The sequence below is a fragment of the Astyanax mexicanus genome, unplaced genomic scaffold (genome assembly GCF_023375975.1).
Source record: "Astyanax mexicanus isolate ESR-SI-001 unplaced genomic scaffold, AstMex3_surface scaffold_38, whole genome shotgun sequence".
Taxonomy (NCBI): Eukaryota; Metazoa; Chordata; class Actinopteri; order Characiformes; family Acestrorhamphidae; genus Astyanax; species Astyanax mexicanus.
The window spans coordinates 796,082-822,740 of record NW_026040048.1 but is presented as its reverse complement, the minus strand read 5'-3'; the positions used below and the strand labels follow the sequence as shown (position 1 = coordinate 822,740).

Here is a 26,659-nt window from a genome sequence, read left to right as displayed (position 1 = left end):
TTTACACTTTAAAATAAGGCTCCTATTTAGTGGTTATAAGTGTTTGTAACTCATTAACAAATAATGAAGTGTTTTACACTTTAAAATAAGGCTCCTGTTTAGTGGTTATAAGTGTTTGTTACTCATTAATAAATAGTGAAGTGTTTTACACTTTACAATAAGGCTCCTGTTTAGTGGTTATAAGTGTTTGTAACTCATTAATAAATAATGAAGTGTTTTACACTTTAAAATAAGGCTCCTGTTTAGTGGTTATAAGTGTTTGTAACTCATTAATAAATAGTGAAGTGTTTTATACTTTAAAATAAGGCTCCTATTTAGTGGTTATAAGTGTTTGTAACTCATTAATAAATAATGAAGTGTTTTACACTTTAAAATAAGGTTCCTATTTAGTGGTTATAAGTGTTTGTAACTCATTAATAAATGGTGATTTGTTTTACACTTTAAAATAAGGCTCCTGTTTAGTGGTTATAAGTGTTTGTAACTCATTAATAAATAGTGAAGTGTTTTACACTTTAAAATAAGGCTCCTGTTTAGTGGTTATAAGTGTTTGTAACTCATTAATAAATAGTGAAGTGTTTTACACTTTAAAATAAGGCTTCTGTTTAGTGGTTATAAGTGTTTGTAACTCATTAACAAATAATGAAGTGTTTTACACTTTAAAATAAGGCTCCTGTTTAGTGGTTATAAGTGTTTGTAACTCATTAATAAATAGTGAAGTGTTTTACACTTTAAAATAAGGCTCCTATTTAGTGGTTATAAGTGTTTGTAACTCATTAACAAATAGTGAAGTGTTTTACACTTTAAAATAAGGCTCCTGTTTAGTGGTTATAAGTGTTTGTAACTCATTAACAAATACTCATCTACAATTTGAAAATCTTGATAGGCAAAAGCAAAATGGAAAACTACATGCTGGGAGCTGCAGTAATTACTTGCAGTGAAATTGCCTGCAGCAAACCAGTAAAGGAAGGTTACATCTGGAATGCTGTCCTAAAGAAGATGCCACTCAACCTTAAGGATCACAACAGCACTTTCATGTTCTTTGAACATTAGCACCTGGCAACATTATATCAATATCTGTGACAACCCCAAGGATGATTTCAGATAGTATGCTGAACATGTCAAGGTAAGGGTAATTATTGCTTAGCCCTTAGATGTCAATTTTATTATTTCATATGATAATATACACCACATTATTATAAATGACTAAAAGAGTTAGTGGTGGAATGATTAAACTTGGGAGTTAAATGGTTAAACTGATGTTGACTGATGGAGGATATGGAGATGGAGAAGCAAGTTGAGTTAGATGGAGAAGACAAAGTAAGTGAGTATCTGAAAAGATCTGAAATTTAACAATATAGATGGCTGTGGGTTCACTATTTGGCAAACAACAGGTCATTGTTGCCCTTTCTACGTATGTGTTATAACTGATTATTAATGGTTTTTAAGGCATTTACAACCTAATTAGTAACCATTAATAAACTAATTGTAAACCATTTATAAACCCTTTATAAAGGTAGTCTTATTATAAAGTGGTACCGAAAAATGAACTGTAGAGAGCTGTATTATCCGGTTAGTGGGGTTAAAACCTTTATTTCCTACTGTGGGAAATCTTATGAAGAAACCTTGTGTTACCTTGAGTATATTGACAAGTATCTCACAATCATGATTACTTATCTTAGTATCTAAAATTACATAATCATCGTGTGAAACCTTGTATTTTGTATGCATTAACCAATACTCACACTATATTTGATCATTTTATTACTCACAGTATATTTTATACACATTTATATAGAAGGCTAACCAAGAACCACCATATATTCTTCACGTACATAGTGAAACATTGTTTTTAACGAGCATGTGACTAACACGAACCTTATTGTGACAAACTAACCCACATGATACGTAAGGGGTTTACTAACGTATAGACCTATTGTATGGCGGACGAATCACGCGCCAGTAACACCTCACTGAAACTCATTGTGTGATTGCATGTTTTCTAACTAACAGCTACAAATCATCAGATAATGCACTCTGCATGACCATGAGTTAATACAAAGGAGACCTTTGGACAAACAATACGGTCTTTCTCTCTCTGTGCACGTAAAGTCCTTCACCTGTCAAATTAAGGAGGACATGCGCGCATGGGAGTGCAACACTGTCTAATTACTGGAACAATATCGTACTGTCGGGCTGGACACATTCAAGGCCAAATAACAGCGGCCCAGTCAGACAGTAAAATCTTGAGCACTAACACGTAACACCATGCATGCTGACATGAGATGATTTTAGCAACGCCTCATCGGCCGATTTCACGTCATTTTGGGTATATACATGGAGTCAGATCAGTAGGGGGGTCAGAACTTATGCTGGGACGGCTGTTAGACGGTCTTTCATGTGTGGGTTCTCCTGAATATTCAGCACTTTGTAATAAATACTTGGTTTGCTTTCAACTTCACTCCACCTGTCTGACTCTCTCTATCAAACGAACACGCAGGGGAGTTGTACCCCGGACGAGAGGTGGGGGTAGCCCACCTTTCATTTTCATTTCTACAACACTACACAGAAGAACTTTAAAAACTGTAAAAACGCTCCAGACTGGCTCAGCTGAGCCCTGTAGCCGAGAGGGGTCTGTGTGCAACAGGGGCTTCACAGTGCACATGCACTGTCAAGCCCCGGAAATGCACTCTCAAGCGCTACACTCACAATGCTTTTAGACAAACTCCCTTCAAATAATATATAATTTATGATTTTTTGTTTAAATTCCCCTTTATACACCAGAATGTCAGTACAAGGTATAATAAAATACGAAGATGTACATGTTTAATACAAATAAAGTTTAGTACAAACAATATAAAACATATAAAAACATAATGTTGACTCAACCTAAAATTGATGTGCACAAATATTTTTATATCAGCGCTATAAACTAGGATTAAGAGGAGGAGTTATCTGTGATAGCTACAAGTCAATCAAAAATACAAGACAATTTAGAGATAACCGGTTAATTAATATTAATATCTCTACTGCTCTCTGCATGTATTGGTCTCTTATTTGCTTATTAACAGATACAGTGCGCACAAACTACACTCATCATTTACACTTGCTAGCTGTTGTCATGTCTGTTACCGTTTGTAAAATCGCAAAACACACTATGGATTTAAAAACTCTTATAAATCTTCAGAAGCGTAAAAGTGTAAAAAAGAGCTTGAGACTGCATTTCCGGGGCTGGAAATTAGCCCACACCTAATTTCATTGGCCACGCAGGAAAGTTTGGAGCTTGAGAGTGCATTTCCGGGGCCTGACAGTGCACATGCACTGTGAAGCCCCTGTTGCACACAGACACTCTTGCTCTGACTAAGTAAAGACTGCTGCTGCTGCAGCTCCGACTAGTGGTTGGATGAGGAAATGCTAAATCTGTCACATGTTCTTAACAGCTCACAATTTTTGATTTTATATTTATTAAGCCTCTTTTCAGTATCAGACGTTTTGATCAAAGTTAATATAACTTGTATTTTATGTCATTTCTATTCACTTGAATAGTTTGGTTCTTGATTGATGGAGTTTTTGGATTTCATAACATGACAAATTAAAAGGATTTATGTTAATAGATATATTACATTTGTTTACATTTTATTACATTTATAAGTTACATCTGGCACTCAGAGGACAGCCAATATGCCAATGTGGCCCTTGGCCAAAATGAGTTTGACACCCCTGCTATATAATAACACTACATTCACTGCCATTTTTCTGTACAGGATTAAATTCGTGGTGTCAAACAATAAAAAAAAACTTAAGGCTTAAGTGTTTAATAATGGAAATAATGTAATATTTACATTTAAATAAAATAATTTAAAGAAAAAATGGAAATAAATTTATAATAATAGTGTCAGTCCCTTAAAAAATAATATTAATTACAATGTGAAACAGACTAGAGTTCTGTAATTTATTACAATGTCTTACATTTTACATTTTGTTCCTTTTATTAGAATATTTGAATCTGCTGAATAAATAAAACGTTATTAATTAATTAGTTATTTTACTGTGAGTTACACTTTATGTTTTATACAAAGAAATTCTTTGGATATAATTTTTCTTTGTGCAAGTTTCTTTATGGATTTGAATTGGATTTCATGTTGCTGCTACTTCCCTACTTTGCTATTTATATTATGTCCATTGAACTATGTTATATTTTTATTCTTTTTTTTATTTAATCTTACATAGTAATTGGTATTTTGGGTGGAACTGGACCATGAGATTACAGTTTCATTCCACCTAATGTTACACATGTGATATAAAAAAAAGACAATAAAGTCTCTCTGAATCCTTTTTTTTATTTAAACCCATTCACCTATTCCATATCCTTCAGCATATTTGTTTGCTACTTATTCGTTGTGAAAACACAATAAAATGTACTTACCTTGTGTCTCTTTCTTCATTGATAATAGTCTGATGGTTTCCCTCAGTTCTTCATTCTCAGTCTTGTATCTCAGCTGTGTTTCCACCTGTGCTTCTAAATACATGCCGGATGTGTAGCAGCTTCCACTGTTGAGTTTCAACATCAGATCAACCTCATTCATGAGCACTGACCCCATGCTGTCATCCAAAACACTAACACAGTGTCTTTGAAATGTTTCGGGGATCTGTTTAGTAGCTTTATTCAACTCTACTGACTGTTGCTGAGACTCTGTAGTGATGACTGATATGGTGTAGTGAGTGAATTTTGATCCAAAGATCATCTGGATCTTCTCCAGTTCTCCTTTATCTTCATCAGTGAGAGGACCAGCAGGATTAACAAGGAGAAAAGCATGAACTCCAGGATCACAGAGAGAGACACAGCGGAGAGTCTCCCGCATCACTTCCTCCTCTGAGAGCTGAGAGCTGTAGAGAGCTGGAAGCTCCACCAGGGAGATCAGACGTCCACATACTTCTGCTTCTCTCTTCACACACACTGATCTAGAGTCTGCACTGAGCTTTTTCTGATCCAGTATGAGATCTGATATGGAGGACTTTAGCACTCTGTTACTCCCACACAGGACCAGGTTTAACCTCGGAGAGCCTGAAAGATTCAGGACAAGCAAAAAAAGCACAAGAAAATAAGCAACTTTTCTCTATTGTTAATAGACAGTATATCACACATGTCCAGTTTTAGCAACCACAGAAGCTGGCAAATGTGGAGATAAATGTAATCCTGAAGTATGGTTGAGTGCAATTTCATGGTTCTTTCCGCTGCTTTTGCGCAATGCCCTGACTTGTCACAGCAAAAACGCGGTGTTTTTGAGTCAACAACAACAACAACAAACTGTGTGAGCACCTCTTTAAATTCTGTGACAATCAATGCAGAAAAGTACAACGACACTGTTAAAAGTTACTGTGCTATTTTTTTATGTATATTGGATATGTTGGTTGTAATGGGATGGTGGTGTTTTTTTTTTTTGTTTTTTTTTTTTTGTAAATGTTCAGATGTAAACATTACTATGTGTGCAGTTAACGAATCATATAAAAGGAGTATTTGAATTATCAAAAAATTTTTATTGATATAAAGTTAATGTGAACAGTTGCAGTGGGCAGGTGGGGTGGTCAGGTATAGGTTTTTGTGCTGTGGTCTAGGGGTGTCGGCAGTTGGGAGGGGTGATATAGGGTTCATTTTGCTTGGGGCTCCCAAATGCCTTGAAATGACCTTGTCTGTATTGTTCATGCTCAGGTGTTTTCACATCTGTAGTTTGTTTCTATAGTCCGGATCAGTTGATGAGTTTATTTACTTGGAGCGTTTTCTCCCTCTGTTTGGTTTTGTTTCGCACAGACATACACCTAAATGCACCAAAAAGCACAACAATAAACCACGTGAGCACACTGTCTCCTCTGATTGGTCAGAGCTGTCTGGCGAGGGAGCAAAAAGTAAATATGTTTTTGCGGAAGCAAGAAAGTTCCAGCACGTATATCTGTGCAGTGTGAAGCTGTTTTAACACTGAACGCTGAAATGCTGCACTTTCAAAAAGTGTAGCACAGTGTAGACGTACAGCACAGATGTACGCGTAGTAAACCGAGTCGCACAGCTCCGAACAGTGAAAGCTGCACAGACCGTGCATGCAAGAAACAGAGACTTTGTTCATAGCTGTGGTAATTTGCATTATCTAACTAATATATCAGATTAAACTGCGCCTTATCAGCAGTTTAGCTCAAATAAAAGGAGTATTTTTGATAGCTTGGAGGATCAACACCGGATCACGTTCTTAATCACACCGGACCAAATAGTGCTGATATGAAAACGGCCTACGTTCTGTGGATTTCTGAAGTGTTAGTGTTAGGCCGAGCACCTCAGAATTTCTCTAGTCACGCAAGTTTGCAGACGCGACTGCCAGGTAAAATAACAGACATTTGGGGGAGAAATCAGGAAGTACAGTCACCTTAAATATGTGCTTTAATTGAGCAGGGAATGCACCCCCACTTCGTGCAGTTCTTGACACAGTGTACCGCGTCCATCACATCAGGTAACCACTCGTCTGGTTCTGGCAGTACAGCCTGACATATTTTAATCTCCTCTTTCTTATTCACTTTCTCAGACACACCATGTAATTTGAGGTTCCACCACCTGGAATACCACCTTATCTCAGTGATGCACTTTTCCAACATGTCAACCTGACTTCTCAACTTTCCCTCTTATTTCACATCTTTACATAGGGACACAAATGCATGCTTGTAATTTGGCCAGTGTATTTTTTTGTAAATCATAGTCTGTAGTTTGTCTGACCTGCTGTTGATTAGCATGGATAACATTCTAACAATGTCCATAACAGCTGAATTGGCCTTCCCTAAAGAGGGAGGTTTTCGGATATCACTGAAATTCAAAATGTCTTCCGACTTTGAGTAGTTGTGGCAGTTATTAATCAGGGGCCTGTTTTATCATCATTAGACACCTAATAGAATTCAGTAAACTTAATGCTTTATGCTCACAGCAAGTGTCAAGCTGCCTGTGTTGCCAAGTTTGTGGCACCAGACTCTCTTCAAAAAGGTTTTTTTTTTTCCATGTACGCAATACAACTTAATACGTTTAAAAATAATATTTATTATTATTATTAACATGCAAGGTAAACTACAGTCTTGTAAAGCATATCTAAACTGAAATAAAATCTAATATGATAATCTCCTGAACATCACTTATGGGGCACTGTAGAACATTATGAGCATTATTTAGCTTCTTACCTTAAATAGTTTTGGATTACGATGCTGCAATAATATGTTAAAATAAATGTTGAATTGAGTTCTAAAAACACATCATGGTACTAAACACAAGATAAAAAAGGTATTATTTAATTATTTATTTCTTAAACTCTAAATATACTTACTTTGATTTGCTTTGATTTTCTCTATCAGTCTTCTGACTTGATCAGGATCGTGTTTGATGTTGTTGAAGACGTGGTATCTGTTGTTAAATCTCTGTAGGACTCTCTTCAGCTCTTCAGTCTCTGATATACATTTTTCTATAGTGAGATCCTCACTCAGCTCATCTCCTCTGGTGAAGAGGATCCAGGTGTTGTGAAGGTGCTGATCTCCTAAAAACTCTTCTATGAGTTCAACAGTTCTCTTCTCTTCTAAAGAGAATCTGTTGATCTTCATCACCAGCAGGAACACAGTGGAGACTGATGGGACTGAATGAAGGAGAAGCTGCCATTGTTTTATCACATCTTCATTTGTTGTTTCTGGATCAAAGAGTCCAGGTGTGTCGTACACAATGAGAATCTCTCTATCAATATACACACAACCATCTTGAACTCCAGGTGTTTGATTCTTTATACTCTTGTTTGAAAATTTCCCTCTTCCCAGGATTGTGTTTCCCGAAGCACTTTTCCCAGCACTTGTTTTTCCCAGGAGGACAATGTTCATCATGTTCTTTATGACTGGATTTCTCTGCTGCTTTTGGAGGAACCTTAAAAAAAAAAAAAAAAAAAAAAAAAACAGAATTGCAATGAAAAAAAGCTCCATCACATCATGCTTATATAGACAGGAAATGCTACACAGAACCCACTGGATTAAAACACTGGATTAATATGACTAGTAATATTTCATTGTGAAGTTCTGTTGGCATTAAAAGGGTTACAGCTTTGAAACAATGATAGACAATTTTTCAGTGAGCAGTTTTTAAAGGGACATTTACACTACATGGATAAAAATATTGAGATGCCAGTTCCTTAATTATTTGCTTTTTGCAATATTTATTTGGGATCAATATTTTTTATATGTGCAGGTTTAATGAATGTTGTGTGTGATGTTTTGTTATTAACATTGGGCAAAGAGAGAGATCTAGTGGTCAGGATTTGTTGCAGTTGCATTTATTTGAACCTTCAGTGTTCCCGTAGGTAGTTTAAGCTGAATAAAGGAACTAATCACTCACAGTTTGGTACTATGCATTATATGGCCAGGAAAACATTGGCCTGTGAGTATTCTTTATGTTTAGTTGTTGTATAACTTTATACTGAGACTATCTCTGATGTACACCTTTGTTAATTAATGGAAAAAAGTTAACTCTAAATGCTAAAGCTAGTATCTATATGGATTTTTCCATACCTGTTAGCTTGTAGACACACACGAGCAGGGGCAGAATAGTAAAAAGGCAGCTCTTCCAATGGTCAATGTATTTTTGCCAATGTTAAATAAGGTTACGCTGCTTTAGAACTGTAACCTCACATTCACCACTTCACCAGCCTGGTCAGAACTGCAAGAATCTGGGTAAAATATCATCTAGTGAAATCAGTGACCATGAGTTTATTGAATTGGAATCCCATCACTCACCCTGAAGACAAGCCACCTGGATTTCACAACAGTATGCTAGCACTGTGCAGAAGAAACCACACAGCAACTGGGAACTCAGCAACGAATACAGAACGACAGGTGTCAATGTTTTTAGAACCAGTGTGCTGCTGAGTGGGTGCTACTCCATTCTCAGCCTATGCACCAGCAGCCTTGTTGTAAAAGAGAAATTTTACAGCCAAGAGCTTCCCCACAGCTTCCCAAGCATTTCTGCATTCAGTCACAGTAACAAGGTAGACAGTCTAAAGAGTAATGTGTTTCAAAGAACACGGCTTGATGATCAGCTTGGCATGTCTGTTGAAGATAAGCATTTCCTTCACCTCTTGGACAAGGAGTTCTACATGGATGAAGCAAACTGCTGGGTAGCACCTCTGCCCTTTAGGCCACGCGTCTACCCAAAAACATAAAACACGCCATCAATCGTTTCATGTCCCTGCGCTGCATTTTGGATGAGAAAAAAGACATGAAGGAACACTTCTTCAGATTCATGCAAGCAATGTTTGAAGCAGACCAAGCAGAGCTTGCTCCAGTGCTGACACCACAACAAGGATGCTGGTACTTACCAATCTTCGGTGTCTATCAGCCACAGAAAAGAGACCAGATGCATGTGGAGTTTGACTCTAGCTCCAAGCATGAGGGCCTTTTCCTCAACAATGTTTTTCTCTGAGGGCCTGACATGAACAATTCTTACTTACCTTGCATCTTGCGTCTGGAAAGAGCCCATAGCTTTGACAGCAGATATTTAACAGATGTTTTACTGTTTCATTGTCCAAGAAAAACATTGCAATTTCCTAAGATTTTTCTGGTTTGAAGATAACAACCCAAACAAGCAGATCATTAAACAATGAAGCTAAACAATTAATCATGAGGAATTTCTATGTCAATTATGGGCTTTCCTCATTCTCCAATGAAGACGAAGCCATCTCGGTCCTAAAATGAACAAAAGTAATGTCAAGCATCAAGAGTCAAGATTCAAGTATAGCACACAAAATAGCATCCAACAGCCAGGCTGTGATGGACGCCTTTCCCCCTGAAGAGAGGGCCAAAGTGTATTTAGAGTTAACTGTAGACACCTTGCATACAATGGAGTCTAGGAACTTGCAGTCTGACACCTTCACCTTCTGTGTATCTAGAGAACAGAAGACATTCACTAGAAGGGGAAAACTGTCAATGGCCTTTATGATCCTTTGGGAATCGTGTCACCTGTAACTATCTAAGGAAAGGCTTTGGTCAGAGAGCTGTCTAATAAACAAGTTGAATGGGATGATCCTCTACCAGCACTAAAGGAAGAACAGTGGAAACTGTGGACTGACTCACTCTGTAAGCTTGAACAGCTTTAGATAGACAAAACCTATGTGCCCGTTTCTCTGTTCTCTGCAAGATATAGAGAACTGTCTTCTTCTGCATCCACTATGGCCATATTAGCAGTAGCCTACCTCAAAGCAACAGACACATAGGGAAACAGTCACATTAGATTTCTCATGGGCAAGTCAAAGTTAGCCCCACATCCAAATAGCTAAAAGAGTTGCCCGTATCAAGAGGTCCACAAGTCCTGAACAGTGAAAATTTGTCAGCACAGAACAAAATACTGCAGACCATGGGATCCGCTCAGTGCCAGCAGACACCAACTGGCTTAAAGGCTCAGATTTCTTGTACAGAGACTCCTACTCACAACCATGATGTAGACAAAGATATACACCCATAGCAGGTTACAGCTGAGTTGGAGTCATATCGATTTGATCATTTCTCCAAGTTGTAAGACATTCAGTAGAGCTTTGGGCAACTGATACACAAGGTCAGATCCTGTCTGAAATGTTTGGACAGCAAAACAGGTGCACTGACACAAGCAAAACTTATAATAATGAGAAATGCTCAACATGATGCATTTGCAGAAGAGTTTAAATGTATTTCCAGGGGTAATGTCATCCCCAAGTCCAGGCCTTTGAGAAAGCTGAACCCCATTGTAGATGCAGATGGCCTGCTGAGAGTTGAAGGGTGCATCCCTTTGGCTGACATACTCTGGGAAGAGAAATATCTCATTAGTTTCCCCAAGAAGGACCACAAGAAGCTACCTTATTGGTAAGACATCACCATGAACAGGTTGCACATCAAGGCAGAAGGTGCTGTCCGTTCTGCTGGTCTGTGGCTGATTGGAGGCAAAAGACTGTTGTTGAATGTTGGGAGTTTTGAGAATTATCTTTAAAACTTATCTTTATCTATATAAGATATTTAATAGAAAAGTAGGAAATAGGCGTGAAAAGCAGAATTACATTACATCAAACTAGGAAGTAAGACAGCAATTAGTGCTGGGGCACCAGTCACATCCTGGGGGGAAGAAAACTAGTTTCTGACCTCATGATTTAGAAACTTAATAACCTAAGCATCTGACTTCTTTGTCCTTGTGTATAATTAAGAGTGAAGTCACAACAATAGACAAACACAGTCTGCTTAAACTAATACCACACAAAATTATATGTTTGCATGGTTTTATTAAACACAACATGTTAACATTCACAGTGCAGGGTGGACAAAGTATGTGAACCTTTGGATTTCATAACTGGTTGACCCTCCTTTGGCAGCAAAAACCTCAACCAAACGTTTCCTGTAGTTGCTGATCAGACCTGCACAATAGTCAGGAGGAGTTTTGGATCATTCCTCTTCACAAAACTGTTTCAGTACAGCAATATTCTTGGGATATCTAGTGTGAATCTCTCTCTTGAGGTCATGTCACAGCATCTCAATTGGGTTGAGGTCAGGACTCTCCAGAAGGCGTATTTTCTTCTGTTGAAGCCATTTGGTTGTTTATTTACTTCTATAAAAAATATGTTTTGAGTCGCTATCCTGTTGCATCATCCATCCTCTGTTGAGCTTCAGTTGGCGGACAGATGGTCTTAATTTTTTCTGCAAAATGTCTTGATTAACTTGGGAATTTATTTTTCCGTTGATGACGGTAATCCGTCCAGGCCCTGAGGCAGCAAAGCAGCCCCAAACCATGATGCCCCCTCCTCCATATTGCACAGTTGGGATGAGGTTTTGATGATGGTGTGCTGTGCCTTTTTTCTCCACACATAGCGTTGTGTTCCTTCCAAACAACTCAATTTTGGTTTCATCTGTCCACAGTTTTGCCAGTAGTGCTGTGGAACATCCAGGTGCTCTTTTACAAACTTCAAACGTGCAGTAATGTGTTTTTTTGACAGCTGTGGCTTCCTCCATGGTGTCCTCCCATGAACTCCATTCTTGTTTAATGTTTTCCTTATTGTAGATTTGTCAACAAAAATGTTAGCATGTGCTTCAGCTGACACTCTAGGATTCTTCCTCACCTCATTGATCATTCTGTGCTGTGCTCTTGCAATCATCTTTACAGGATGACCACGCCTAGGGAGAGTAGCAACAGTGCTGAACTTTTTCCATTTGTGCACTGTCTGTCTTAATGTGGTATCTCCAGGTATTACTACAAGTCACCTAAGAAGAAATGTAATACCACCTCAGTCCATTAGGTGACGCTATTCAGACAAGTTATATATAGCAAGCAGGCAAAAAGCCACACACTAGATCAGAAGATGTGCAATGTGAGTGCTGATGGTTCAGTGTGGATGCCATGTGAAATCTTCGAATAAAAGACAGTAAACCTGATTTCCTTTAGTGGTATACTTATCTCTGAGGAACAAGTTATTACTTACCGTGGACACTTGAACAGCAAGGTTTAGAGATACTTTTGATACCCTTTCCAGCTTCATGCAAGTCAACAATTCTTGAACTTAGGTCTTCTGAGAGCTCTTTTGTGTGAGGCATTATTCACATCAAACAATCTTTCTTAAGAAGTACTGGTGGGAGTGGTACATGGGACAATCGATCAGCATTACTATTTGTAGTGGCACTCCGTTTCTTGCAACTTCTTTTGTACCACCTTTTGCTGTCAGTCTAACAACCAGTATTTGAAAAAACGCGAGAGAGTCTGAATCTTCTTTTCAAAGGTTTACTTATAAAAAACAAAGTCAAACATTAGACTGGACTCATACAGCTCGGGCAAAAAACTGTGTTGCTTCCAACGTATCTAACAGCAATCTGGCAAAAGTGCTTCATCTGGTCATCAGCGCTTCGGTACACAATAGTGTAATTATGGGCAGCAAGTACAGAAGCCAGCAAGGTAAAATACCATGCATAGAGAAAAGCATGATAAGCCTATAAGCAAAGAGAATCCCCAATGCCTCCCGTTTTATCTGGGTGTAATTTTGCTCTGCCTTTTTTTTATGTCCTTGAGGCACCTTGTGATTCGTTTTGACACATCTGGGGCATGTGGTGATGGCCGAGTTGCTAAGATTCTCTTGCTACTGTTTCCATTGGCATAGCTGTATCCACTGCTTTTTTTGTATGTGGGTGTAGATTCTGTCAAGAGCTTTACCTGCATGGCCTCAGTGCTTAGGCCCCACACCCATCTGTACACAGCGCATCTTGATAAGTTATCTCCAAATTTGCAGTGCTCAGCCAGCTTCTTTAAAACTGCCCCACCTCTGTTCAGTCAATAATGGCTCCAGCTGCTCCTTTTTGCAATCATAAGGTTCAATCCATACTCATCACCAATTTATATTATGTTTTCATCTTAATACTGCCCTTATTTACCAGACAGTGTCTCTGTATAGTGCTATAAGTTAGAGGGCAAGCTAAACAGAGAAATAGTCTGAGGTGGTGGCTTCACTTCTTCAAGTACTGTTTATTGCAGTAATCATGGAGTAATTACTAAGGGTAAAAAATGCCTCACACAGTCTATTAATGGATGATAAAAGCAGAGACAGAGAATGTTCAAGTACTGTTAATAGTTTAATCATTTTCTTCTGTTTATGAGGTCGCTGGGCGTGGGGAGTGCAATATCATTTATTATTTATTTATATTAGTTTAGTCATTTTTCATAGTATTTTAAAGATGGCCAGTTTCTAATTTCATCACATTTCCCCTAATTCATAAAGTCAAGTACCCCATCCCCATTCACATGAAACTCTCCGATAGCCCCTATCACTTGGAGAGTGAAGATGAACACATGCCTTCTTCAATACATGTAAAGTCAGACTCCGCCTCTGCTGCTGATGCAGAATCACTGGGTTGCCAACGCTCTCAGAGGAAACCCAACCTAGCTCTGATACACCAGACAACAGGAACACCAACATCAAAATAGGAGTGATGAGGGAAGAAAGTTCTATCTACCCAACAAGAGAGAGCATGGTCAATTGTGCTATCTCGGACTCCGGCTGCTGATGTGCACCATGAACTGGGATTCTGTTTTGTGGGTTTTGAACATCCTTGACTAATACTTATTCATCTGCTGCATCAGATTGAATCACTTTTTATAAACTACACATAGTTCTCAGCACTTCTCATTCTTCTAAAAATGTGATGGGCAGTGCTTCACTGCAGACTGCCAGGCGGGGGGGCAATAGACATGAGGGAAGAAATTGTAGAATTGGTTCTCAAAACATATAAAATAAAATATTGCAGTCTGCTCTGCACTTGGGTCCAACATCTACCCCAACCACAACAAAAATGCCTGTTTATAACTGGTTTGAGTGATCTGGTTTAAATGATAATAAGCCACTTCTCATTTTTCTCTCAGAAATAACACCGAATAATGTGTTTAATCAGTTGATGTTTCTGGAGCAGGTTTCACTGCTTTCCTCATATTCTGCTTCATCAGAACTTCCTTATCTGAATAAACTTTATACTTTTATAGCGGTTCAAAGATCTAACCATTCACTCCAAACACAGAGCAAAGATCACTTATTACACCACCTACACAGCAAAACAACCTGAAAAAACAACCTAAAAATATTGCTTCCTGATATTTACTTATTTTAATACCACTGTGATACAGTACTTTATTCATGTAAATCAAGTTGTACTCTATTTTACACCTTCAGAAAAAATGCTATATATTTAACTTTTATATTTATAATAACTGTTATATATTTGAGTTCTATTCATCAATGTAAAAACACTTATCAAACTGTACAATACTCACACTTATCAAACTGTACAATACTCACACTTATCAAACTGTACAATACTCACACTTATCAAACTGTAGAATACTCACACTTATCAAACTGTAGAATACTCACACTTATCAAACTGTACAATACTCACATTTATCAAACTGTACAATACTCACACTTATCAAACTGTACAATACTCACACTTATCAAACTGTACAATACTCACACTTATCAAACTGTACAATACTCACACTTATCAAACTGTACAATACTCACACTTATCAAACTGTACAATACTCACACTTATCAAACTGTACAATACTCACACTTATCAAACTGTACAATACTCACACTTATCAAACTGTATAATACTCACACTTATCAAACTGTAGAAAACTCACACTTATCAAACTGTACAATACTCACACTTATCAAACTGTACAATACTCACACTTATCAAACTGTACAATACTCACACTTACCAAACTGTAGAATACTCACACTTATCAAACTGTAGAATACTCACACTTATCAAACTGTTCAATACTCACACTTATCAAACTGTACAATACTCACACTTATCAAACTGTACAATACTCACACTTATCGAACTGTACAATACTCACTTATCAAACTGTACAATACTCACACTTACCAAACTGTAGAATACTCACACTTATCAAACTGTAGAATACTCACACTTATCAAACTGTTCAATACTCACACTCATCAAACTGTACAATACTCACACTCATCAAACTGTACAATACTCACACTTATCAAACTGTACAATACTCACTTATCAAACTGTACAATACTCACACTTATCAAACTGTATAATACTCACACTTATCAAACTGTAGAAAACTCACACTTATCAAACTGTACAATACTCACACTTATCAAACTGTACAATACTCACACTTATCAAACTGTAGAATACTCACACTTATCAAACTGTAGAATCCTCACACTTATCAAACTGTAGAATACTCACACTTATCAAACTGTAGAATACTCACACTTATCAAACTGTACAATACTCACTTATCAAACTGTACAATACTCACACTTATCAAACTGTATAATACTCACACTTCTCAAACTATAGAAAACTCACACTTATCAAACTGTACAATACTCACACTTATCAAACTGTATAATACTCACACTTAGCAAACAGTACAATACTCACACTTATCAAACTGTACAATACTCACACTTACCAAACTGTAGAATACTCACACTTATCAAACTGTAGAATACTCACACTTATCAAACTGTTCAATACTCACACTTATCAAACTGTACAATACTCACACTTATCAAACTGTACAATACTCACACTTATCAAACTGTAGAATACTCACACTTATCAAACTGTAGAATACTCACACTTATCAAACTGTTCAATACTCACACTTATCAAACTGTACAATACTCACACTTATCAAACTGTATAATACTCACACTTATCAAACTGTTCAATACTCACACTTATCAAACTGTATAATACTCACACTTATCAAACTGTTCAATACTCACACTTATCAAACTGTACAATACTCACACTTATCAAACTGTACAATACTCACACTTATCAAACTGTAGAATACTCACACTTATCAAACTGTAGAATACTTACACTTATCAAACTGTAAAATACTCACACTTATCAAACTGTACAATACTCACACTTATCAAACTGTACAATACTCACACTTATCAAACTGTAGAATACTCACACTTATCAAACTGTAGAATACTTACACTTATCAAACTGTAAAATACTCACACTTATCAAACTGTACAATACTCACACTTATCAAACTGTACAATACTCACACTTATCAAACTGTACAATACTCACACTTATCAAACTGTAGAATACTCACACTTATCAAACTGTAGAATACTCACACTTATCAAACTGTAAAATACTCACACTTATCAAACTGTAGAATACTCACACTTATCAAACTGTAAAATACTCACACTTATCAATCTGTACAATACTCACACTTATCAAACTGTAGAGTCCTCACACTTATCAAACTGTACAATACTCACACTTATCAAACTGTACAATACTCACACTTATCAAACTGTACAATACTCACACTTATCAAACTGTACAATACTCACACTTAACAAACTGTATGTAGCCCAGGGTTAAATCCATAACCCTAGTCTAACCTTGTGCAATTTAAACATTTATTGAAATATATTTTGTTGGAGGGGTGTTCTAGCGGGTGGGACTTTTGGGCAGGCGGGGCGTAGCTGGCTGACTCATTTGTTGTGATAGGGTAAAGTGAAGTGTATGTCACAGTATCTGGCTTTACTGCCAGAGCTCTGAAGGGTTATTGGTGGGGAGATCCTCTGTCGGGCGTTTCCTCCTATCGGGGTAGTCCTGTGGTTCGGGGGAGGGACAAGCAGCCTCACACACAGAAAGAGAAGCGCGGGCTCAGGACAGAGAGCGGGAAAAAAAAAAAGGAGAAGCAGAGGGAAAGAGACGAAGGAGAGGAGTTTATGCGGCTTGCAGACTCCACAGTTCTCCGAGTCTGATATATTTTCAGTTCTGTTACTGTTTAAATTAGAGAAAACTGCTACTAGTCAAGTTTAAGGAGCAGTAGAGCCACTCAGCTCATAGCGTTATAAGGGTGAGTCATTCAGAGAAGTTTTCCCCAGCACCAAGGCTGACCGTATTAGCATTAGCATTAGCTGCTAACCGCAGCACGAGCTCTAACACAGTTTATAATCCAGTGTATTGGACTGTAGTTGGCGCGTTTACCGTGTGGAACAACCTACGTGGGAAGAACCGCTAGCTGATAGCGTCCTGGGTTACCGGAACACTCAGGGTTCCTCAGTCTAGCCTCCGAGGGACGTGAATGCTGCCCGATAGCGCTCCGAGTTACCGGATTGCTCGGAGTTCCTCGGGTGGGCCACCATTACACGCTCTGCAGTTTTCCACCAAGAGATGCTGACGGACAAGTTTGCAAGCACACCACACCAAGGTACTGACTGAAGTATTTCTTCAGTAGAAGATAAGAGATCCACACACGCACAGGCCTGCACCTTTTATTATTTTATTCTTTTGTTTTGCCGGCTTTAAAAAAGTGTATATAAAGGGTATCTAAAGAGTGACCGGTCACCGTAATATAGTACAGACAGAGCTAAATGCTCATAAGGGAACTCAGCTATTATAGAGTTGAGTTTTATATTAGAGTTCACATTTAAGTGAGCTTTCACTGGGTGTTCACCAGGTTTAAAGAAGTTTATTCACAGTTGTTTAAGGGAAAACGACTTATTTTGTTTAAATCTGTTCATTTTCAATTGCATTTGGTTTACTTAGTTTAAATATTATTAAATTAATCATTAAGAGCTCTTTCTACAAATTCTATAGCTGATCTATTCTATAAGCTAAGTGTATCTGATCTATTATATACGCTAAGGTTCTCTAAGCTAAACTACATTGTAATAGAGTGTATATCACTTGGGTTATTTAAATTTGCTATTGGGAGTCAGTGGTTTATTATAGACTATTGAAAATCCCGAAGATTTATTCATTTTATTTTTATATTTGACACTGTGTTGATGTTTTTTCATTGCCCTGAGTTTTATATTTTTTATAATACAATCACTTTCTAAAACTGTGTCTGTGTCCACTCTATGTGTATATGGTTGGTACGGTAGTAAAGTTAGATCGGGTAAGGTTAAGCTAACTATAAACAATTGGAGCGTAACAGGTGAGAACCACACCCACGAACTCAGAATAAAAAAACACCACCCCCTCTGTGGTAAAAGAGGGCTACATAAATTGGAGGCACCGCTGGGATTTCTAACTATATTGTATATACCATTGTATACCCCACCATAGCTATTCTTATTGTTAACCTAATAAGTAAGTCATAGTAAATTTCGCTGTGTATTATTTGCCTTCCATATATTCAGTGAGTGGACTATTTAAATAATTTTTTTTTTTGGAAACACTGATATTCTACGTTTATTTTAGTATTCTAAGTGATGCTGAAATGTCGCTGCTGCAGAATTGGTGTAAGGGAGAGGGTGTAGATCCAAGCCATGCTTTAGTAGTGAGTCAGATACCTGAAGATACTGAGACAGGAGATATTGAGAAAGCTCTGGAACACATTAAAGCTCTCGGGAGGGTGCGTGTACGGGGGCGCTTATTTGAGCCACAGACCCAAAGTCTTGTTGTGCTATGTGAGTGCAAAGGTAAGGTCAGTGCAGAGTATGTACCTCGTGAGTTCACTCATTTAGAGGGGGGTAGGCCGTGGGCACTTATTGGGCCTGATGATATCACCCCTGTAGTAATGGCGACCAAAGACACCCCCCCTGCCGCTCCAGAACCAGTACCAAGCCCTTTAGAAGACCACCCGTACTCCGAACCTGCTCAGCAAGCTACTCCGTCGTCCATTCCCATGGATACCTTTTTCAAAGTAGTTGAAACTCTCATCGAAAAGTCTGCAAAACCCTCATATGACAACCATGCGTTCAGACGGCTTAGACCCTTCTCAGGCATTGTCCCTACTCCAGCTGGAGAAGAGAGCCTTGATGTCTGGTTGGAACAAGCCCGATTGATGGTAGATGAAGTTGAGCTCCCAGCTCGTGAGAAACGAAAGAGAATAGTGGAGAGTTTAAAGGGTCCAGCATTTGATATAGCCCAAGCTGTTCGGGCTAATGATCCTGATGCTACCCCTGATGACTACATAGCAGCTCTGGAGAAAGTTTTTGGCTCCACAGAGTCTGGAGAAGACATGTACATAGCTTTCAGATCTATGCGACAGCACTTTGGGGAGAAACTGTCAGATTTCTTGAGACGAATTGAGCGAGCTTTGACCAAAGTTGTACAGAAAGGAGGACTTCTACCAACTCAGCGAGATGGGGCTCGTATAGAACAACTGCTAAGAGGGGCCACTGAGTCTGAACTGATGCTGGTGCAGTTACGCATAAGAGAACGCCGTAACCGCCCTCCAAAATTTCTTGAGCTGGTAAATGAAGTACGTGAGGAAGAGGATAGGCTACTGGTGCGACAAAAGAACACAACCGGAACATCCAAAGCTACAGTGCGACAGTTTAGTGCTGCCGAGGATACACTAACAAGCCCCTCTGAAACAGCCAAACTGCGAACTGAGATTGAGCAGCTAAAGACAAAACTCTCTAAGTTGTCCGTGAAAACATTGGGTGCTTCACAAGCCCAGGTGGAGGATGAACCAAGGCAGTCTAACAAAACATCCAACCTGAGAGAGAGAAATGTAGTCCAGTGCCTACAGAAACAAGTGTGTGACATGCAACATCAACTCCAGACCATGGCAGTCACCTTTAAAGATACTACCCAAAAAATTCAGAGGAGTAGTCAGAGCCAAGATGCTACAGCACGATTTCCAAGATCAGCCCACAGAGACGCACAAGACAAGTTTACAGAGAAGAGTCAGAAGGAGACCTTCTTTTGTTACCGTTGTGGGGAAGATGGTCATGTAAGCAGGAGATGTATGGCTGCTGAAGACCCCAGTAAAGTCATCTCTAAGCTGATTAGTGCGTTAAAAAGACAAAGACACACTGAAGCTTCATATGTCAAAGCTGAACTTCCAGTGAGCCAGAGTAATGCTAAGGCCTGTAAAGTCAAGACCAGTACAGTGTACACCCCCAAGCTTCCAAGTCTCCCTGAAGGTCTAGTGGGAAAGTCTTCATTGAGCCAAGTGATCATTGAAGGGCGAAGCTGTACTGCTTTGATGGATAGCGGCTCCACGGTAACCATTATTTTTGAACAATGGTACCTACAACATCTGCAGCATATACCTCTCCAACCCATTTCTAGCCTTGCCATCTGGGGATTAGGAGACTCAAGCTATCCCTACCGAGGTTATGTGGCTGTTAGTATCGAGTTCCTCGAAGACGTAAAGCGTCAGAAGCCCAAGACCATATTAGCACTGGTGTGTCCAGACCCCCCAGGACCCGACCAGGTGCCTGTGATCATTGGTACAAATGCAAGATCTTTTTATCATGGTCCGAGTGAGTCCAAACATAAAGATCCCCCTCGCCAAGCTCAAGTATGGCGTGTTAATACTGTTCCAGAACGCTGCAGAGAATCCTGTCTGAAAAACAGGCCAGTGGATGAATGTTCAGGACATGTCAAGTGGGTAGGTCCAGGCCCGCTGACCATCCCTGCTGGTGAGTCCTGTCATGCTGTTTGTAAAGCAGTGGTTAACCAGGGAGAGAAACCAAGCATTCTGGTCATCGACTCACAAAGTATGCTACCGTCTGGTGTCACATTTCCTCCATGTGTACTGCTTCCTTCTGACTTACAGCAAGAAACTGTGTCGTTATGGATCAAGAATGAGACTGTCAAGGATAGAGCCATTCCAAAGGGTTCTATTATAGCACACATCTACAGAGCTGATGTAGTGACTGAAGTTAAGGCCACAACAAGCACAAAAGGCCAGATCGATCCTAAGCTCTTCTGTTTCGGAGACTCTCCCATCCCTAAGGCATGGAAAGAAAGGTTGGTGTATAGACTAGCTCAAAGGACCAACGTGTTCTCAGTAGACGAGTGGGACGTGGGCCTTGCCAAGGGCGTAGAGCATGAAATCCGCCTCAATGATCCACGACCGTTTAGAGAGAGGTCCCGTAGACTTGCACCTGCAGACCTTGACGATGTCCGCCGCCACCTGCAGGATTTGCTGGCCGCAGGAATTATTAAAGAGTCTCGAAGTCCATATGCTTCAGCTATAGTAGTTGCCAGAAAGAAAAGCGGGAAGATCCGAATGTGTGTTGACTATCGCACGCTAAATTCCCGAACTGTTCCAGATCAGTACACTGTCCCAAGAGTGAATGATGCTCTTGATTGTTTATCCGGCAGTCAGTGGTTCTCTGTCCTCGATCTCAGAAGTGGATACTATCAAATAGAGATGGCTGATCAAGACAAGGAGAAGACCGCTTTCATCTGTCCCCTTGGATTCTACCAATTCGAAAAAATGCCGCAAGGGATCACTGGGGCCCCCGCTACGTTTCAGAGACTGATGGAACGGGTGGTGGGAGACATGAACTTGTTGCAGTGTCTAGTTTACTTAGATGATGTCATAGTTTTTGGACGGACACTCGCCGAGCATGAAGAACGGTTGTTCAGAGTCCTTGACCGACTTGAAGAGCACGGTCTGAAAGTCTCTATTGATAAGTGTCAATTCTGTCAGACTCAAGTAAAGTATGTGGGACACATTGTCTCTGCTGCTGGGATCGCTACAGACCCTGATAAAATCAATGCTGTCTCACATTGGCCACAACCAACTGACTTGAAGTCTCTGCAGTCCTTTCTTGGATTTTGTGGGTATTACAGGCGATTTATCGCCAACTACTCTGCTATTGTGCGCCCACTGACTGACCTAACAAGAGGTTACCCTCCTACTCAGAAAAGGAAAGCTCTCAAGAAGGAACAGCCATATCTCCGAAAGTCTGAACCCTTCAAGGAGCGATGGACACCAGAGTGCACTCAAGCTTTTGAAAAGATCAAGTGCTGCCTCACTCATGCTCCCGTCCTGGCTTTTGCAGACCCCAACAAGCCTTACATCCTCCATGTTGACGCCAGCTTAGATGGGTTGGGTGCAGTATTGAACCAGCAGTTTCCAGAGGGTCTACGACCTGTAGCTTATGCCAGCAGGAAGCTTAGTAATTCAGAGCGAAACTATCCTGCTCATCAACTCGAGTTCCTGGCTTTAAAGTGGGCAGTGGTGGATAAACTGCATGACTACCTGTATGGTGCACAGTTCACTGTGAGGACAGACAACAACCCGCTCACATATGTCCTAACATCTGCTAAACTGAATGCCACGGGCCATAGGTGGCTAGCAGCTTTGTCCACGTATGACTTTGGGATCCAGTACAGGCCCGGTAGAGAGAATGTGGATGCTGATTTGTTATCCCGAAACGCGGCTGAGGACAAAGGATGGTTGTCTCCACACACTGTTAAGACTGTGTGCAAACAGGTCAACTTTAGTAAGTCCCCACAGATGTCACAATGCATTGAAAGCTTGGGAGCATCTCCTCAAGCTATACCTGAGTGCTACGCTTACCCAACTAAGCTAACTCCTAGTTTGTCAGAACAAGTGAGTTCGAAAGAGTTGAGACTTGCCCAAGAAAATGACCCAGTCATTGGTAAAGTGCGTCAAGCAGTGCTGAGGGGAGAATGGCCCTCTAGCAGTTCCGATGTTGGCCCTGAATTTGCGTTGTTCAGGAGAGAGGAAAAGAAACTCTCTATAGTGGATGGCGTCTTGCATAGAAAGACTAGTAAAGCAGGAGAGGAAACAGGTCTTCAGTTGGTTCTGCCTGAGCAGTACAGAGAGAAAGTTTTGAAGTCTCTCCATGATGAGTCTGGTCATCTAGGCATTGAGAGAACATTAGCGCTGACCCGAGATCGATTCTATTGGCCAAAAATGATGTCATATGTCACCAATTACATCAACAATTGTGGTAGGTGTGTGGTCCGAAAAACTATTCCACACCGAGCATCGCCTCTGCAACAGATCTCCAGTAATGGCCCATTGGACCTGGTCTGTATTGATTTTCTGTCCTTGGAGCCTGATTCTCAAGGCATCTCTAACATCTTAATTGTGACTGATCATTTTACACGTTATGCCCAGGCTTACCCCACCCGTGACCAGAAGGCCTTGACAGTGGCCAAAGTGTTGGTGGAGAAGTTCTTCGTCCATTACGGGTTACCTGCGCGGATTCATTCCGATCAGGGGCGGGATTTTGAGAGCAAGTTGGTGAAGGAGGTTCTTCAGTTACTTGGAGTGAGAAAGTCACATACCACCATATATCACCCTCAAGGTGACCCACAGCCTGAGCGCTTTAACAGGACCCTCCTCTCCATGCTGGGTACTTTGAAGCCAAGCCAGAAGCGGCAATGGAGCCAAAAAGTTGCACTGCTAGTGCATGCCTACAATTCTACTCGTAACGACGCTACTGGGTATTCTCCATACCTTCTGATGTTTGGACGTGAGGCCCGCCTTCCAATCGACCTCTGTTTTGAGACACCCGTACAGGTGGAAGAAGGTGTTCACCATCAGCAGTATGTTGAGAAGTTACGGAGTAATTTGAAAAGAGCTTACCAGTTGGCTGTAGAGAATTCTGACCGACTGCATCAGAGAAACAAACGTCGGTACGATGCTTGTGTACGCCCTCAAAAGCTTGAGGAGGGAGACCGTGTCCTTATTCGTGCTTTTGGAGAAAGTGGGAAGCTCAAAGACAAGTGGAGCTCTGAACCATATGTAGTGCTGGGAAAGTTACCCAACCTGCCTGTGTATCGCCTGCAGCCTGAAAGAGGGAAAAAGTTGATAAAGACCCTTCACAGAGATCATTTACTGCCTGTGGGGTGCCTGATTCGTTTGCCAGGAGCAGAAGCTGAACAAGACGACAGTCCCCGACAAGCTCCTGCAAGACACACCCGACAGAACAAGATATCCAAGAGAAAGAGTGAACATCCTTTGAGAGAGAGCGGTAGTGATCTGTCAGAGTCTGAGGGTGAGAGGTTCTACTCTAGGCCTACTGCCAACTGGAGAAGTGAACTGTCCAAGTTAAAGAGCTTATTTCCAAAGAGAAAAGTTCCGACCAGAGCTGACACCCCTAGTAACCCCAGTGAAGTGGAGGACAGCAGTGAAGCTGAGTCAGCCGAACTTCCTGATGCAGAGTGTGTTGAGATGCAGCAGGAGGATGATGAGGAGGCTGTGGAGAGCTGTTCCGAAGATGTGCTGCCTGAACAGGGGGGAGTGCCTTTGGTCCCTAATGTGGGTGAAATGTCACGCCATGCCGGTAGTGATTGTTTCTCAGAAGCAACTTCTCTAAAGAGGTTTCCCTCAGTTGTTAAAGAGAAGCGCACAGTTAAGCCAATAGTTAGGTTGAGCTATGATGAGCTTGGAAAACCTGCAGACCTACCAATAGAGATTGTACACCGAGGCCTTAGGATTGGCATATCACCGTTCAGTGATACGGGTGCCACCGTAGTTCAGCCAGAAGGGCAAGATCTCAGAACGGAGTTCAGACGAGTAGAAACTGCAGTCTGATGAGGACATCCAGACCTTTTAGAAAGGGGGGGATGTAGCCCAGGGTTAAATCCATAACCCTAGTCTAACCTTGTGCAATTTAAACATTTATTGAAATATATTTTGTTGGAGGGGTGTTCTAGCGGGTGGGACTTTTGGGCAGGCGGGGCGTAGCTGGCTGACTCATTTGTTGTGATAGGGTAAAGTGAAGTGTATGTCACAGTATCTGGCTTTACTGCCAGAGCTCTGAAGGGTTATTGGTGGGGAGATCCTCTGTCGGGCGTTTCCTCCTATCGGGGTAGTCCTGTGGTTCGGGGGAGGGACAAGCAGCCTCACACACAGAAAGAGAAGCGCGGGCTCAGGACAGAGAGCGGGAAAAAAAAAAAGGAGAAGCAGAGGGAAAGAGACGAAGGAGAGGAGTTTATGCGGCTTGCAGACTCCACAGTTCTCCGAGTCTGATATATTTTCAGTTCTGTTACTGTTTAAATTAGAGAAAACTGCTACTAGTCAAGTTTAAGGAGCAGTAGAGCCACTCAGCTCATAGCGTTATAAGGGTGAGTCATTCAGAGAAGTTTTCCCCAGCACCAAGGCTGACCGTATTAGCATTAGCATTAGCTGCTAACCGCAGCACGAGCTCTAACACAGTTTATAATCCAGTGTATTGGACTGTAGTTGGCGCGTTTACCGTGTGGAACAACCTACGTGGGAAGAACCGCTAGCTGATAGCGTCCTGGGTTACCGGAACACTCAGGGTTCCTCAGTCTAGCCTCCGAGGGACGTGAATGCTGCCCGATAGCGCTCCGAGTTACCGGATTGCTCGGAGTTCCTCGGGTGGGCCACCATTACACGCTCTGCAGTTTTCCACCAAGAGATGCTGACGGACAAGTTTGCAAGCACACCACACCAAGGTACTGACTGAAGTATTTCTTCAGTAGAAGATAAGAGATCCACACACGCACAGGCCTGCACCTTTTATTATTTTATTCTTTTGTTTTGCCGGCTTTAAAAAAGTGTATATAAAGGGTATCTAAAGAGTGACCGGTCACCGTAATATAGTACAGACAGAGCTAAATGCTCATAAGGGAACTCAGCTATTATAGAGTTGAGTTTTATATTAGAGTTCACATTTAAGTGAGCTTTCACTGGGTGTTCACCAGGTTTAAAGAAGTTTATTCACAGTTGTTTAAGGGAAAACGACTTATTTTGTTTAAATCTGTTCATTTTCAATTGCATTTGGTTTACTTAGTTTAAATATTATTAAATTAATCATTAAGAGCTCTTTCTACAAATTCTATAGCTGATCTATTCTATAAGCTAAGTGTATCTGATCTATTATATACGCTAAGGTTCTCTAAGCTAAACTACATTGTAATAGAGTGTATATCACTTGGGTTATTTAAATTTGCTATTGGGAGTCAGTGGTTTATTATAGACTATTGAAAATCCCGAAGATTTATTCATTTTATTTTTATATTTGACACTGTGTTGATGTTTTTTCATTGCCCTGAGTTTTATATTTTTTATAATACAATCACTTTCTAAAACTGTGTCTGTGTCCACTCTATGTGTATATGGTTGGTACGGTAGTAAAGTTAGATCGGGTAAGGTTAAGCTAACTATAAACAATTGGAGCGTAACAGGTGAGAACCACACCCACGAACTCAGAATAAAAAAACACCACCCCCTCTGTGGTAAAAGAGGGCTACATGTACAATACTCACTTATCAAACTGTACAATATTCAAACTTATCAAACTGTACAATGCTCACACTTATCAAACTGTACAATACTCACACTTATCATACTGTACAA

General features: G+C 40.2%; 1 protein-coding gene across 3 annotated transcripts in view; it reads right to left on the bottom strand.

Annotated features, from left to right (window-relative positions):
• The window catches only part of LOC111192016 (GTPase IMAP family member 8-like), a 74,075-nt gene extending 66,355 nt beyond the window's left edge, over nucleotides 1-7,720 (bottom strand). For all 3 annotated transcript variants that reach the window (XM_049473460.1, XM_049473461.1, XM_049473462.1), the window contains exons 1-2: nucleotides 7,350-7,720; nucleotides 4,424-5,062 (exon numbers count right to left, since the gene is read on the bottom strand). In XM_049473460.1, coding sequence (XP_049329417.1) covers nucleotides 4,424-5,062; nucleotides 7,350-7,620 — 910 coding nt within the window. In that variant the 5' untranslated portion in view covers nucleotides 7,621-7,720. The remainder of the gene's footprint in view (nucleotides 1-4,423; nucleotides 5,063-7,349) is intronic.
• Nucleotides 7,721-26,659: the final 18,939 nt, after the last annotated feature.